The sequence below is a fragment of the Balaenoptera borealis genome (assembly GCF_965194805.1).
Source record: "Balaenoptera borealis genome assembly, chromosome: 16".
NCBI classification, from domain to species: Eukaryota; Metazoa; Chordata; class Mammalia; order Artiodactyla; family Balaenopteridae; genus Balaenoptera; species Balaenoptera borealis.
In genome coordinates this window covers 85,860,700-85,874,907 of record NC_138872.1, presented here as the reverse complement: position 1 = coordinate 85,874,907, position 14,208 = coordinate 85,860,700, and the positions used below count along the sequence as shown (strand labels likewise).

The following is a 14,208-nucleotide window of genomic DNA, read 5'->3' as shown; positions in this document are numbered from 1 at the left end:
CTCCTTACGCAGGCGGGCAGGTGCCGGGAAGCTTGGCCACTGATGGGGCCAAAGGCTGTGTGAGTGGGAGGACCGCAGGAGCGGGGATGCCCACCCGGGGCAGGAGGCCACAGAGACGCAGGCTGCTTGAGGCCCGGAGGCCCTGTCCCGAGGGCCAGCAGCCCATCTCCACGGGGCCGTCACACCCATGGGACGCCCTGCGAAGGCAGAGCTGGGTTCAGCGCTGCTGCCCTGGTCCCCTGAGGGTCCCTGTTGAACTGAGTGGCTTGGCTGTCATTAGCGGTGTGGAGGTCACGGCACCGCCACTTCTGGTCTTAGCGCAGGACTCAGCGGCTGGACCGCAGTTGTCTGGGAGCCCAGGAGGCTCGGGCCGGGTCTGCAAGCCCGCTCTGCCTCTTCAGATGCGGACCGAGGGGCCCCAGCAGGGCCTGGTGGGGGAGGCCTGGTCCTTAATGAAGTCCGATCAACCATGAACCCTTGATGATCAGGGGACTTGGAGAGACGGTCAGAGCCGGGGGCCTGCCCCGAGCTGATGTACTCCCTTCTGCTTCCTCGGCAGTGGGGAGAGCTGTTTCAGGGGAGCCCCCGGCTCAGAGCCGCAGGGGTGGGGCTTCTGGGAGGGGCGGGAGTGCTGGGCTGGCGGGAGGAAGCGGGGTGTGCAGACAGATAGACGTGGTCTGAGCACAGGTGTGAGAGCCTCCGGGGCAGCCCTGGAGAAGGGCGCTCCAGGCAAGAAGACCCTTGGGGGTTGAGGGCAGGGCCCCTGGAAGGCGGGCGGGGGGCAGGGACAGAGAAAGCCCCCGCCGTCCGCACTGCTCCCTGGGTCCTCCGGGCGCTGAGGACCGCAGGGAAGAGGAAGCTGTTTTCACATCCAGTTCCGTGAAGGAAGAAGAGGGGGCCTGGCACCCCGAGGCCCTCCCTTCATCACTGAGCCTGGCTTCTCTCCCAAGAGCCCCAGCCTGCAGCTCAGATGCTGGCCTGGGAGAGGGAAACGGCGCAGAAACACGTGGCTCTGTGGGGTTTCCCGGGTGGCGGGACTGGGGGCTTCCCCGTGAGTGAGGGCACAGCTGACCAGCCGCCCTCGTGCCCCCCCCCAGGGTACCAAATCGCCTACCGCCTGGCCAGCAGCAGCCCTAACACGTTCACCACTGTGGAGGTCGGCGCCACCGTGAGGCAGTTCACGGCCACTGAGCTGGCCCCGGAGTCCGCGTACGTCTTCCGGCTGTCGGCCAAGACCAGGCAGGGCTGGGGGGAGCCGCTGGAGGCCACCGTCATCACCACCGAGAAGAGAGGTAAGATCGTGAGGCCCAATTCCCTGCCGGGCCGGGGGAGGGGAGGTCCCGTGTGCCTGGGGCGGGTGACTGCGCGAACTGCGCGTTCTTTAAGCACCGCTGAGCCTACCTGGAGCTGGACACACAGCGGGTCTCACGGCCCAACCCTCGCCCAGGCTGGGCTCTCAGGCCTGATCCTCCCAGGTTCAAAGATAGAGAGCTCTCCCCCCTCCCCCTCCCCCTCCCCTGCGATACCGGAGCTTCCTGCAGGTTCCCCCCACCGGAACACGGTCAGGCCAGCGCTTTCAGTGTGCGGGGAACATCCAGGGCTGAGTTTCTCCCCCAGGCAGCTCAGAGCCGCAGGCCTTGTTTCTTGCCATCCTCCTTAGAGCCCATGCAGCCCCTCTGAGGGAGGGGGAAAGAGTTTTGCTCAGGGTTTAATGTGACTTAAACCAAACCCGAGTGCAAGTACTGACGTGAACTCCCTTAAGGAGGCAGCCTTGTCCCCTGCCCGCCACGTGCCTCCGCCTGCACCCTGTCCCACAGCTGGAACACCTGCACCGCCAGGGCCTGCAGGGCCTCGGTCCGCGTGGCTCAGGGAGAGGGGGCCCAGGGGAGCTTTGTCCCTTCCAGTGGGTCCGGGAGGGGCCTGAGAAGCGGGGGCAGGACTCAGGCTGCTCGGGGCGAGAAGAAACCGCCCGGCCGAGTGTGTGCTTCAGCAAAGGACGCTGATTAAGTTAGATGCAAGGGCCCCTGGCAGCCCATCACCTGGGGCCGGCAATCAATTGCTGCTTTACTTCACGCCGCACCTTCTAATCAGAATCGATACTCTTCATGATAAACAGTTAAAGAATGACTCCTCCCTCTGTGGGGCTTCTCTGTTGAAATCAATGGGGTGAGGAGACAGGGCGACGACGGGCGAGTGACCCCCACTCAGAAGCCAGGTCCCAGCCCCGCTCCCCGCGTCCCAGTCCCCATTCCTGCAGGCACGGAGTGGCCAGTGACAGCCCCCAGGCACCCCTGCTCCACATGCCTTTACAGTTGCAGGCCCAGGTCGACTTCCAGGGAGAGGAGATCAGTGTTAAAGATGCACTCATCCCAAAATCAGAAAGCGGGAGAGAGTCCAAAGGAACCTGGAGATGCTCGGGGCACCCAGGTGTCATTCAAGATGCCTTATATGGCGGTGCCGTCGGGGAGCATGGGTGGGTTCACCTCCTGTCTGTCTGTCTGTCTTTCTTTGCTCTGAGGATGGAACATTCCAAGAGCAAGCAGGGGTCTCCAGTCAGATCCAAGCTGGGCCCCAGCTGAAGTCAGAGACCCTCACATCCCTGCGGAACCAGGAACAGTCTGCAGATCATCTAATCCATGCAGCCGACTCTCTGGGCAGCCACAGTGCCTCCCCCTGCTTAATTTCACTGCGAGCCTCTCACGTGCCCCTGATCTGTCCTCTTTTGGTTGCAGAGCGGCCGGCGCCCCCCAGGGAGCTCCTGGTGCCCCAAGCGGAAGTGACCGCGCGCAGCCTGTGGCTCCAGTGGGTCCCGGGCAGCGATGGGGCCTCCCCCATCCGGTACTTCACGGTGCAGCTGCGCGAGCTGCCCCGGGGACAGTGGCAGACCTACTCCTCGTCCATCAGCCACGAGGCCACAGCCTGTGCCATTGAAAGGTACCCAGAGGGCCAGGAGGACCCTCCCCCGGGGTACGGGGGCCCTGCCCTCCCCAGCCAGCTCCTGCCCACTGAGTAGGGAGTCTGTGCAGGACGCGGGACGCGCCACGGAAAGCCCAGGTCTCCTCTTCTAGTTGGCGCTCCCGTGCCAGGACCCGGTAGTCCTTGCACCCTGCGTCCGCTTCCAGACGCCCACCCGGGCCGCTTCCCCGCCCGTCCTTCCGAGCAGCCGGGCACAGATGGTCTGCCCACACCAGGCCCCAGGGACTGACGAGGCACAGATGGACAGGCGGTGGGGCCCTGAGCCCGGGAGTGGGACTGACACTCCCCAGTGTCCGAGAGGCAGAAGTCGGGAGGGACAGAGTGGGGGGCGGCGGGGAGGGCAGCCCAGCCTGCCACTGTCACCGTGTCACAGGCCGCAGAGAGGCCCTTCTCTGTGCTGTCTCTGCGTCAGCAAGGTGGACGGATCCCGCCTGGGGGCCGCCGTTCCTTAGTGATGGCTGATGGGGCAGGAGCAGCGCCCCGCACCCGAGCCAGCTGTTTGGTGAACTGCCGGGCAGGAGGGAGGGGCTGCACCGCCGGCCGCAGCTGGACCCGCTGTCTCGTGATCCCACCTGGGCCTCTTCTCTCGGCCGCCCCCCTCCTATGGTGAAGGAGCCTAGGGCTGGGAGGGGTTACGTCACCCGCCAGAATCCTACAGATGGAACAGTCTAGACGGGCAGGTCTACGAAGTGGCCTCGGGCCCTGCGTCCTCACGTCCGCCCGCGTGGAAGCCCCCCGCCTGGGAGGGTGATGGCGGCAGCCCGGGGAGACACCTTGGCATCTTCACTGTACTTCCCGCCCGGCCCTGGCGTTGCCACTTTCTGCCAGGCTCATGCTCCGGGGCTGGGGAGGGGCTACTAAGTAGTGGGTCCCACTGTCCCCCGTGGGTGCTAGAACCCTTGCCAGGACCTCCTAGGAGGACGGAGGAGGCCAGGACCATGGTTTCCTAGGCGGACCAAGGTCCCCTCATCGTTCAGAACGAGCCGCGTGCCGGGTACCGTGCCGCATTCACGTCCACCTCCTCGTGGAATTCCCGCGACAGCTCCGGGCACTGCCGTCCCAGTTCCACGGGTGAGGAACAGGGTCAGAGGTCGGTTTGGTACCTTGCCTGCAGCCCTGCCCAGCCAGCAGGGAGCACGTGTGGGCCCCCCTGGGCACCCCGCCCTCCCCCTCGCAAGGCCGCCAGTCTGCTGTCCGCTGAGCAGAGACCATGAGCTGTGGCATCCTCAGAGACCCCCGGAGGCACAGCTCAGGGCTGGGCTTGGAGCGTGGCGCTGTCACTCTCTCCTACATGTGCCAGCAGCGGGGCTGAAGGAGAAGGGGACCACCCCCCTGGTCCAAGGAGCCGGCACCGACAGGGGTGAAGCTGGTGCCCACGGCGGGTGCTGTCGGCTCCGGGCGGTGGTGGCCACTGTCACTGCCCGCCCGGGAGGCTGTGTGGCCAGCCTGCATCCTGACGGGATGACCATGAGCAGCCCGGGCGGCTCACAGGGACCTGCCGGCAGCTCTGCTTTGGCGCACGGAACGGGCGCCCCCTTTGGAGGTGACCTTCAGCGGCAGCCACAGGCCAGGAAGGAAGGCAACTCACCACTTATAGCTGCGGCCTCCTGGGACCCCAAGTGGTATACCTGGTCTGAGTGACTCCCTCATCCCACGATCGAAAAAGCTGTCAGCTCTGTCTGAAGATGAGGGATGGACGGTCCCCATGCACACGTTCTGCTTCCGGAAGAGCCGAGGTCACTGCCTGCTACTTAAAGGCGACATTTGTTCAGGTCCGTCTGCTGGCGCGGAGGGGTTTAGAACACTAGTGACAGTCACGGCAGCTGTAAGCGCCCTCCTCGTGGTGGGAAGATGAGGCTGGAACGGCATCAGTGTGGACGCGCGCCTCCGAGACGCTCCCCACGGCGACCTGGTGGTGAAGCCTCCCGCGCCGTCTTCCCTGCCGTCAACGTCATCGCCACCATCACTGCCTCAGCATCACGCAGCCCTCCGTCAGTTCCAGAGCAATTCCCACGTGTTGTCCCACAGCTCGTCCACGTGGAGAGAGAGGCCTGTGGGGTACAGACCAGACTTTTTATTATTCTGTCGTGCAGATGAGGGCGTGGGGCAGCAGACGCGTCTTAAGCAGCGAAGGGGCCTCAGCTTCTCTGAATGGGGGAGGGGATCCCTTTGTGGTTCGGACATTCCCTGGGCCTGTAGCTCAGAGCCTCACGGATGCAAACCAGCACCCAGCTAATTAACGCGGGTCCAGATGTAGCGGGCAGTGCTTTTCATCTACACCCCAAGCTCTCAGCAGTCCGTCTATCTACCCCTGAGTGGCCACGGGGCCTTGGAGGAGTGAAACACGGGGCTGGAGGAACCATCCTGGGGTTCCTCTCAGCTCCGGGTCGAAGATTTGCCTCAGTGACTGACAGCAGTGAACGGACGGCCAAGTAACAAGGCCCCCGGAGTAGTCAAAGCCTGTCCCCGCGGAGCCCGCCAGCCTTACGACAGCCGTGGGACCCGCAAGGCACAGCTCCCCCTGCAGAGGAAGGCACTCTGCTGCGGACACACCCCCCGGGCCAGGATTCTCCTGTGCCGGGCGAGCGTGGCCAGGATGCCGAGCTTACTTCGTACAGCACACTCCAGTGCGCTGGGCGCCCGGCTTGGTTAGAACGTGCCCTCGGCCGTAAATAACCCCACCTCCTCGTGTAACCATGTGAAAGAAAGAAGAGCAATAAAACCCAACTGCCTCTCCTGTCAAGGAGCCTCCAACCGACCAATGGTGTGCTTGGGACTTCGCGTTGGAAAGGAGAGGTCCATGTTTCAGGACAGACAGTTTAATTTGGTGCAGGAGAGACTGTTGTCAGTTTCCTAATGGGCCAGAACCAGGACGCATGGTTCCTCCCGTATCAGTAGGAAACATGTCGCGGGCAGGATCCCGGCAAAGCGATGTCTTGCACACTACCACCGTGTCATCTCCCTTCCTGCTTCATAGTCCTGACAGCTACATTCTCCTTTTTTTTTAAACATTCTTTTTACATTTTACTTCTGCCAGTTGCATGAAGTCTGCTAGCGGCCAAAAAAACATAAAACGTTTAAACAAAAGTTTAAAACAAAAAGTTTAACGATCCACATCTCGTGCCTGTACCTACCTCTGGTGAATGTGGGTCCAGGGCACTGGGAGGGGTTGGGTCTGAGGGACCTATTTCAGCATCACCGGTTTCTGGTTGATGGTTGCATCCCATAGAAATGCAGTGTGGCTGAAGAGAAGAGGTCTGAGCACAGAGCCACGTGGGCATTCTGGATGTCCCTTTAGGACAGAGCAGTGATGGTGTGGGCTCCGGTGACGACTGTGTGTCCAGTAACCGTGGGCCCTGCTGTTCCTCTGAACCTGCCCTCTCCGGCAGCCTTTGGGAAGACAGGAAAGAGAAAGTAACATTTATTAAGCGCCTACTCTGTGACAGATTGCCAGACTTCATGAGGTGGGTTGTGTCATTTAACTTCCCCTGGAAGCGTGGGTATCGTTACCTCTGTTTTCGTAGATGAACTGAGTGAGACTCAGAGAAATTAAACGGCGTGCCCCAGTTAGGAGTGGCGGGACCAGAATTTAAATTCCTGCTTGGCCGACTCCAAAGTAGAGGCTCAAGGAGGCCTGGAAGAGTGAACAGAGGGCAGAACTGGGGGAAATCGGAGGGCTTGTTCCTTATTCATTTGTCAAGTAGTCATGGACTCCTGTTGTGCCCAGGGGCGAGCCCGGAGGGAGCGAGGGGCTGGGGTGGATGGGACGTTGAGGGTGTGCTCAGGGTAGAAGCTAGACCAGTAATCCAAAGGAGCAGCTCCTGCAGAGGATGGAGACCAGGAGGCGGACACGGTAACCGTGGTCACCTCTCCAGGGCGATGAGCTGGCCACTCCCTTCACGGCCTCCGAGTCGCTCTTTGCCTGTTTTCAGGCGCCTGGCAGGGCTTCCTACTGAGAGGGTAAGTCCTGCAGCTCAGACTCCCAGGGACAGTCATCGGTCCTGTGAAAGGGGAGAGTCTGCACAGCGCAGGTCTGATGCGGGGGGCTCTGCTTCCCAGTCTCCTCGTCCCAGCCCATCTGTCACAGACCTGTCATCAGATGTCATCCAGCCATCAGCCATCCTTTACTGCTCCCCTGCTGTGCCCCCGACTCCTGGAGACCCCGGAGGTCAGGAAAGAAAGGGTGGTCTTCAAATAGCTTGACCTTCGGCCTCAGATTCCGAAATCATTAGAGAACAGTGAAGTACTGAATATAATGTAATAAGTCATGGGCACTACTATGTTCTAAATGGCAGTGTACTAGATAATAAAAGTGCTACATATAAAGACAAGGGTCATTTCCGGGGCACCTACCATGTGCCGGACCTGTGCTGATATTCACGTGTCCTCTTATTCAACCCTCCCAAGAAACTTCAGAGACAGATAATGTCACCCCAGCCATTCATCCCTTATGCGGGTATTCACTGAGCACCTCCTGGGCACCAGGCACTGCCATTGGTGCTGGGGACAAGGCAATAAATGAGGCCTTTGTCCCTGTCCCCAGGGAGTCCTGAGTCTTGTAAATAAGACAGTCGTCAAGGAAACAGTTAATGACAAATTGTGTTGGAGGAGACGAGGAAATGAACGGGGTGTAGGGGACAGTGGGCAGGGGACAGGCGTCGCCTGGGGCTGGTGAAGCTGACACCTGCAGGGCAAGAGCACTACGGCCCCTGCTCTGTCCCGAGCGCCGGCTGTGGGCCAGACTCCCGTCCGCCCGTCTGCTGAACTCATCCCGGCAACAGCCTCACGGTGTGGGCGCTGCTGTTCAGCCCAGATGGGGAGACGGGGTGAGATGGAGGCCGGGGGAGGAAAGACGTGGTCACCTCCACCGTTCATGAAATCCCTCCTAGGAAGCTGGGGACAGATGGGAACTTACTTGTCTGTTTTAACTGAATAACGGGTGTCACCCAAAAACCAGACCGTCCTTCAGGGTGGGCCTTTGGAAGCGTCTCCCCTAAAGCCAGGGCCGAGACGGGGTTGCCCGTCACCGCTTTTCCTGGCTGTGGCATCGGGGCGCGGACGGACCAGCGAGCAGCAGGGTGCGGTCGGCTCTGGGGGGCTGTGAAGCGGGAGCAGCCCTTGCGGTGTCAGCTCACAGAGAACTGCTGCCATCGGCCTTACGCAGGAGGCGATGTGAAAACAGAGGTAGAGAAAACTTTTCTGATCATGGTTTCCAGAAATGGTTGTCAGTGTTTCAAAAAGCAGAATCCTTTCTCTAACAAAGTGTTACCCAGAACCAATTACAGACCAGATGGAAGTGGAGCTGCTGTTGGTTGATGCAGTGGGAACGGAGGCCCTGGAAGCCCAGAGGGTTCCTCGGAGTCTCAGGGGTTCCTCAGTGCTCAGTTTGAAAACCACTGGTCTACAGGCTGGATCAGAGCCAGGGTAAGGGTTGGTTTGAGGCAGGGAGGGCTGTGCTTAGACCGAGTTGAGGAAACTTGGAGATGGTTTGGACTCGAGGGACGGGGAGGGAGCGTCTAGAATCACGTCGGATCTTCGGGTCCGGGAAACCGAGAGGACAGCGGGGCCGCTGCCTGAGACACAGCCGCTGCTGGGAGGGAAGGGAGGACGCAGGGCCCTCCTCTGCTCCTCTGGAAGTAAAACCCGAAGGGCGGTGACCGCGGTCGGCCGGCCAGCCGGCTGCTGAACGGGGCTGAGTAGGGAAGCGCCGCCGGGAAAGTGGGTGAAAGTCTGTGTGTCGTGCACACAGCGGAGTTTGTCTGAAGCCTCAGTCGTCGGTGCGGCTCTGCGCTGGGCACACGGACCGTCTGGCGGGGGCGGGGGATGGATGGATGGAAGGGAGGGAGGAAGGACGGAAGGGAGAGGGGAAGCCTGCAGTGGTGGCACCAAGGAGTGCATTAATGTCCCGAAAACCTCATCCGTGGGCCGAGGGGGACATCTTTTCACGTGGACAGCCAACATTGTCTTGGCCTTGCTTAAGGTGGGAGGCAGTGTTACTTCAAGACGAGACCCCTCTTCCAACGTCCGCCCCCCAGCCATTGACCCGTCCTCCGGTGGAGGGCGAGGGCCTCTGCCCCCTCACCGTGAAACGGGAATCGTGACGGCTCTACCCTGCAGAGCCGCCCTGCGGCTTAGATGGGCTGTGCTGCTCGGCGCTGGCACCGCGTCTGGCTCGGTCAGCGGGAGGGGGGGGGGTGAGGGGGGCAGGGGCAGCCCCTGGAGCCGGGCCCCGCCTGGCACGGAGCTCCGCGAGGGAGCGCTCGGGCCGAGGGAGGAGGTGGGCCGGGCGAGCGCCTGCCCTCCGCGCTCCAGATGCTGCGTGCCGCGCCGGCGGGATTAGCTCCTGCTGAGAGGTTCTCCGAGCTGCTAGAGAGCAGCGATGTGCTGTGCACAGGTGTCTCTGACTACGGGAAGTGGTCGTCCCTCCCCCAGGAGCCCCAGGCGAGAGCTCCATCCCCCCGCTGGGAAGTTCTGGGCTCCCCCCGCCCCGGGAATCTCCTGTCTCCCAGAGCGGCCAGTGAGCCGGGGCCGGGTGTTGGGGAGCTGCTCCCCAGACAGTCCCGGGGGCCCGGCTCGCTGCTGCCCGGAGGGATTCAGCCCCGGCCCCAGAATGCCCGCTCCTCGCCGCCGCCTGGGCCCGCGGGCAGGCGGAGGTCTCCGCGGTCACTGGTCTCTTCCGTGTTTCAGGCTGAGGCCCTTCACCTCCTACAAGCTGCGCCTGAAGGCCACCAATGACATTGGGGACAGCGCCTTCAGCGCGGAGACAGAGGCGGTAACCACACTGCAGGACGGTGAGCAAGGGGGCCCACTTCCCACTGCCGCCTCTGCGCCCCGAAACCCTGGCTCCTGGACAGACCCACTCTCGTCTTGAGCCGGGAAGGGGTCACCCCGGGGAGTGGGGGGAGTGGCCGTGGGCAGTGGAATTCAATCAGCAGCAGAAGCTGGGCGCTCCTGCACAGCCCAGGGCCGTAAATCAAGACTTCAAGGGCTTCCACACGGAGGGAGATTTCTTTGATTGGCTTCCAAACCCCGACCGTCCATTAGCATCCCTGAGATTGAATAACTTATAGGGTCATTAAAGATAGATGTCGTGGGGTACCTGCGTTTTAAGAGGTTTTCCCCATTTTTCTCATTCACGAGCCACCCAGCTTTGTCACTTGACAGAAGCACAGTTAAGTGATGGAAGTGAGACCCCCTCACAGCTCCAGGTGGCTTTTCACCGGCCCTGTCCTGCTCAGAGGAATTGGGCCCGAAGGTCCGTTGTGAGGTTGTTTGGCAATCGATAATCAAACCAGGCTCGGAGGGAGCCCGGAGACGGTGTCCCCAAGTCCACCCAGCGGACAGGCAGGTGCTTAGCTTGGAAAGGAATGCTGCTGCGTGACAGTGCTGGGCTCTGATCCCGGACTGCAGACCCCAACCCTTAGCTGGCCCAGCGGCGCTTTATGATAATCCGCAGACCCGCCCAGAGCACCCGCTCCCCCAGTGAATGCAGCAGGAGACCAGGCTCAAGCCAGCCCATCTCCGCCTGCTCGCCCTGGGACCCCCCCCACCTTCAGCTCTGCTCTTTCTGTAACCTGGAAGGGCAGCTTCTCCAACACCAGGCCACCAGTGACCTGAAGGACCGGCTCAGGGGTTCTGGGGACCCTTCTAGCTCTTCAGGAGCACGCAGAGGTTATTTGCAACAGAGCAGAAGCCACCAGGGCCGGGTCTCAGGATGTCACAGTGGGGCAGCCGAAAGGAGGCCAATCCGTCTGCTGAGACAGGGCCGCCCAGGCCCAGCGGGAGCAGAGGTGGGGAAGGGCTGTCGGGAAGGCCTGCTGAGCATGGCAGACACTCCAGAGGGCAGGGCTGTGGGCAGGGGTCAAACCGACCTTGTCCCCCAGGGAGCAGAGCAGAGCTGCCGCCGAGACCCAGCCCAGGGCAGACGTCCCTCCAGCCCCCGGAAGTCAGCCTCCGTCCCTGGCAGTCACGTCCGTGTGTAAAGCCAGGGGCGCTGTGGCCTGGCTTGATCATCTGTCCTGTTCAGAAGTCGCTCCGACCTGAGCACCTCAAAAAAAATGATGCCCCTCCTCTGGGGGAGGGGTGGCCCCCGGGAGACCTGGGAAGCGCAGGGGCTCTCCGGGCACCTCCTCTGGTGTGAGCAGCTCCCCGTGGAGAGATCCAGACTCGCGTGTCTGTCTTGGGGGTCTGTCTTGGGGGTCCGCCTCGGGGGGAAGGTCAGGGACGTGAGCTGTGATCGCCCGACCAGGATGAGGTTCCTTCTCTCCTGGACACAGGCTGGCGGGTGGGGGAAGGGCATCCCCAGGGAAGAGGGAGGCTGGACGCTGGCTAGCCAGCTTCCCCGGGGGCTGGACCTGGCCCTGCCTCCTGACCGGGACCGGGAGAGAGCTGGCCCAAGCGGCCGCCGAGCACAGGCAGGACCGCCTAATCCTTGCCTTCTTCTTTCTCGTGTTTCAGTTCCGGGAGAGCCTCCAAGCTCTGTCTCTGTGACGCCACACACCACCTCGTCTGTTCTGATCCAGTGGCAGGTAAGGGCCCCAGAATCCCACGGTGTTTGGTAAAACCGTTCATGCGACCGCGTGGTCAGCTGGCACCTGCCGGGCCCCAGGTCGGGGTGGAGTGGGACAAAGGGGACACGCCAGTCGGGCTTAAACGCTGTGCGGGGAAATGGTGAGTGTAACTTCCAAGACGGGAGAGGCAGGACTGTCGTGGCATGCATGATGGACTCGTGCTCAGCGCCCTGAGGGGACCAGCAGGACGGCAAGGGGGGTGCCCAGAGCACAGACGGACTGAGCTTTGGAGAAGGATGCAGACAGAGCAAGGCTTCTGTGGCAAGACTGGTTCACGTCCTGCTGGGTTGTCGTTTGTACAGAAATTGTTTCCAACCAGACAGAACATCAACAGGATGACACGTATCTTTGTTAGTTCCAAGTCTTTAGTCAAACCAAGGAACCTTCTCCTAAATAATCAGATAATCCCGTGAGCTGTTAACAGTGCTCTAATACAACACTGAAAGGACCTGCTGCCCTCTCTTTGCCTTATTTCCACTTCTGGATCATTTTTGCTAACAATGAGGTGCCTTGAGGACAGAAGTAACGAGGGGCAGAACCGCCAAGGACGGCTGCCCTGCCCGAGGGCGAGCCCAGCGGAGGGCGAGGGATCCAGCCAGGGCCTGGGGGGCTAATTCAGGAGCAGGGCTGGAGCTGGGCCGGGCAGGCACACAGACCAGTGGGCAGGGGCCACGGGCAGGGATAAGCATGGGCACAGCATCTGGCCAACAAGGGAAGTTCCTGAGTCCAGAAGGGGGACTGCCGCCCTGGGCGGGGGCAGTGCCTACAGCCGGCAGGCCGTAGGGAGGGCAGACAGAGGGCAGGCGCTGTGGTCTGGGTTCAGAGCCACGGGGAGCTGAGGTCTGCCTAGGAGTGGCCGCTGTGGGCTGGGGGTCCAGAGGGTGGTCTGTGTGGGCATGACAGTCTTCCTCCGGGTTGATGATAATCGTCTAGATAATGCCGGAATCACAGCCAGAATCAGCGGGAACCAAGCACAAATAATGGTCTGGACGTGGCCTTGGAGAGTGGAGAGGGCTTCTCTTGGCCGGGTGCACTGCGCTGGCACAGGAAGGGCAGGACGGGAAGGGACGGGGAGCCCCAGGAGAGGTCCAGGGCCTGGGCTCCGTCTGCGGGCCCCAGTTTGCCATCGCGTGACTCTGATCCCCAGAGGCCTCTCTGGCCCCAGCTTCCTCCTCCGTACAGACAGGAGGTCAAAGGTGACCTCTGACGTCACTGCAAGGTCGCTGATCCAAGGCCCGTTAGACCTCTACAGCCCTGACTTCCATCAGGGTCTCTGACGGGAGGTGGGAAACATTCAAAATGGAAATTCAAGGTCCCAAGCCCTTCTGTTTCCCACCCTCCACTAACATGATCAACCAAAAGCAGGTAGGTCCTTCGGGCTGTGCTGAATTCTGCCAGGTTTGTGCTTTGTTTGCAGGCTTGGCGTCTGGCTTCCCGGTAACTAGGTGAGCTCCTTTTCTGTGAAGGCAGCGGCTCAGGGCTATGTCACCTCACTGCCTCCGAACACAGGGCTGTGGACGAGGTGCTGGCTGTCAGCCCGGCCATCCTGCCTCTGGCCACTGGGCTGCAAGCCCTCAGTTGCGGTTAGAACACTCTGTGAAGTGGCGAGAGCCGCACCAAAGGTGCTTGGCCTGTGTGTCTGTCAGCTGTCCCCCTTCAGACCCCAGCAGAACAAACTAATTCCAGGAAGCCTGAGCAGGAGGTGGTCAGTATGATGCATTGTGGAAATAAATGCCTGTCAACTGCCAGGCAATGGAAGTATAATTAAAATTACGAGTAATTTACTAAATCAGAGTGAGCAGAACAAAGGAACTACGTTTAAATATAGATTTGCATTCCAAATGAAATGTTTCACCTGTAAACTTTTTTATTTTTTGTAATTTGTTTAAAAATGCAAACACTGCCTGTAACTTCAAGGCCGTTGACCCATTTGAATGGTCTCTCTGTCAGATTTGATTCCTCTTAGTAGGATGATCAATCTGTGCCTTTCGCGGGTCCAGTGCTGTTTGGAATCTAAGGATTTGCGTGTGTGTTCTAGGCAGCGGCGGCTCTGTGTCCACACTGAGCGCAGCTCATACTGCGCATTCACATCTCTGAATTGATCACAACATTTAAGCTGGCTGTTCTGAAACCTCCAGCGGGTCACACAGTCTGTCACTCAAATGCATTTCCCCTCGTGTGGCTGCAGTGGATTTTGAGGCTGTTTTCTATCAAAGAAAACGTCCTAAGGGACAGATCACATCACGCACGATGGACTCGGGGGAGGGGGGGACTCAGTGCCGTACAGGGCGCCTTCCTAAGAGGAGTGTTGCAGCTGCCTGGGCAGAGGGGACGGGGCGGCGGGGCCTCTTCAGGACAGCTCTTGGCCTTCGTTCCTTTCCTCACCACGTGCTCTGTTGTCTGCAGAGGACCAGCTCCGGCGTGGGGTGCTGAGCACCTTGAGGTGAACGGGACAGATTCCAGACCTTGAAGAGCTTCCGTTTAGTGCGTTGAGCTCTACACGCATTAGTGCGAAGCCAGCGGAGGGGAACAGCTGACGCTGACTGGAGGGAGGCGGGAGGTGACAGGATGAATGGTCCTCCTGATCTCGGGTGGCCTCGGCCTGCGGCGGCCTGAAGCAGCAGTTCAGTTCCCCGGCCAGAGATTGAAGTCACATTGCAGC

The 14,208-nt window shown here is 60.9% G+C and overlaps 1 protein-coding gene across 9 annotated transcripts in view; it reads left to right on the top strand.

Moving 5' to 3' along the window:
* The window catches only part of SDK1 (sidekick cell adhesion molecule 1), an 829,158-nt gene that overhangs the window by 743,631 nt on the left and 71,319 nt on the right, over positions 1-14,208 (top strand). For all 9 annotated transcript variants that reach the window (XM_082362848.1, XM_082362846.1, XM_082362847.1 and 6 more), the window contains 4 exons: positions 1,098-1,292; positions 2,733-2,934; positions 9,664-9,767; positions 11,434-11,504. In XM_082362848.1, coding sequence (XP_082218974.1) covers positions 1,098-1,292; positions 2,733-2,934; positions 9,664-9,767; positions 11,434-11,504 — 572 coding nt within the window. The remainder of the gene's footprint in view (positions 1-1,097; positions 1,293-2,732; positions 2,935-9,663; positions 9,768-11,433; positions 11,505-14,208) is intronic.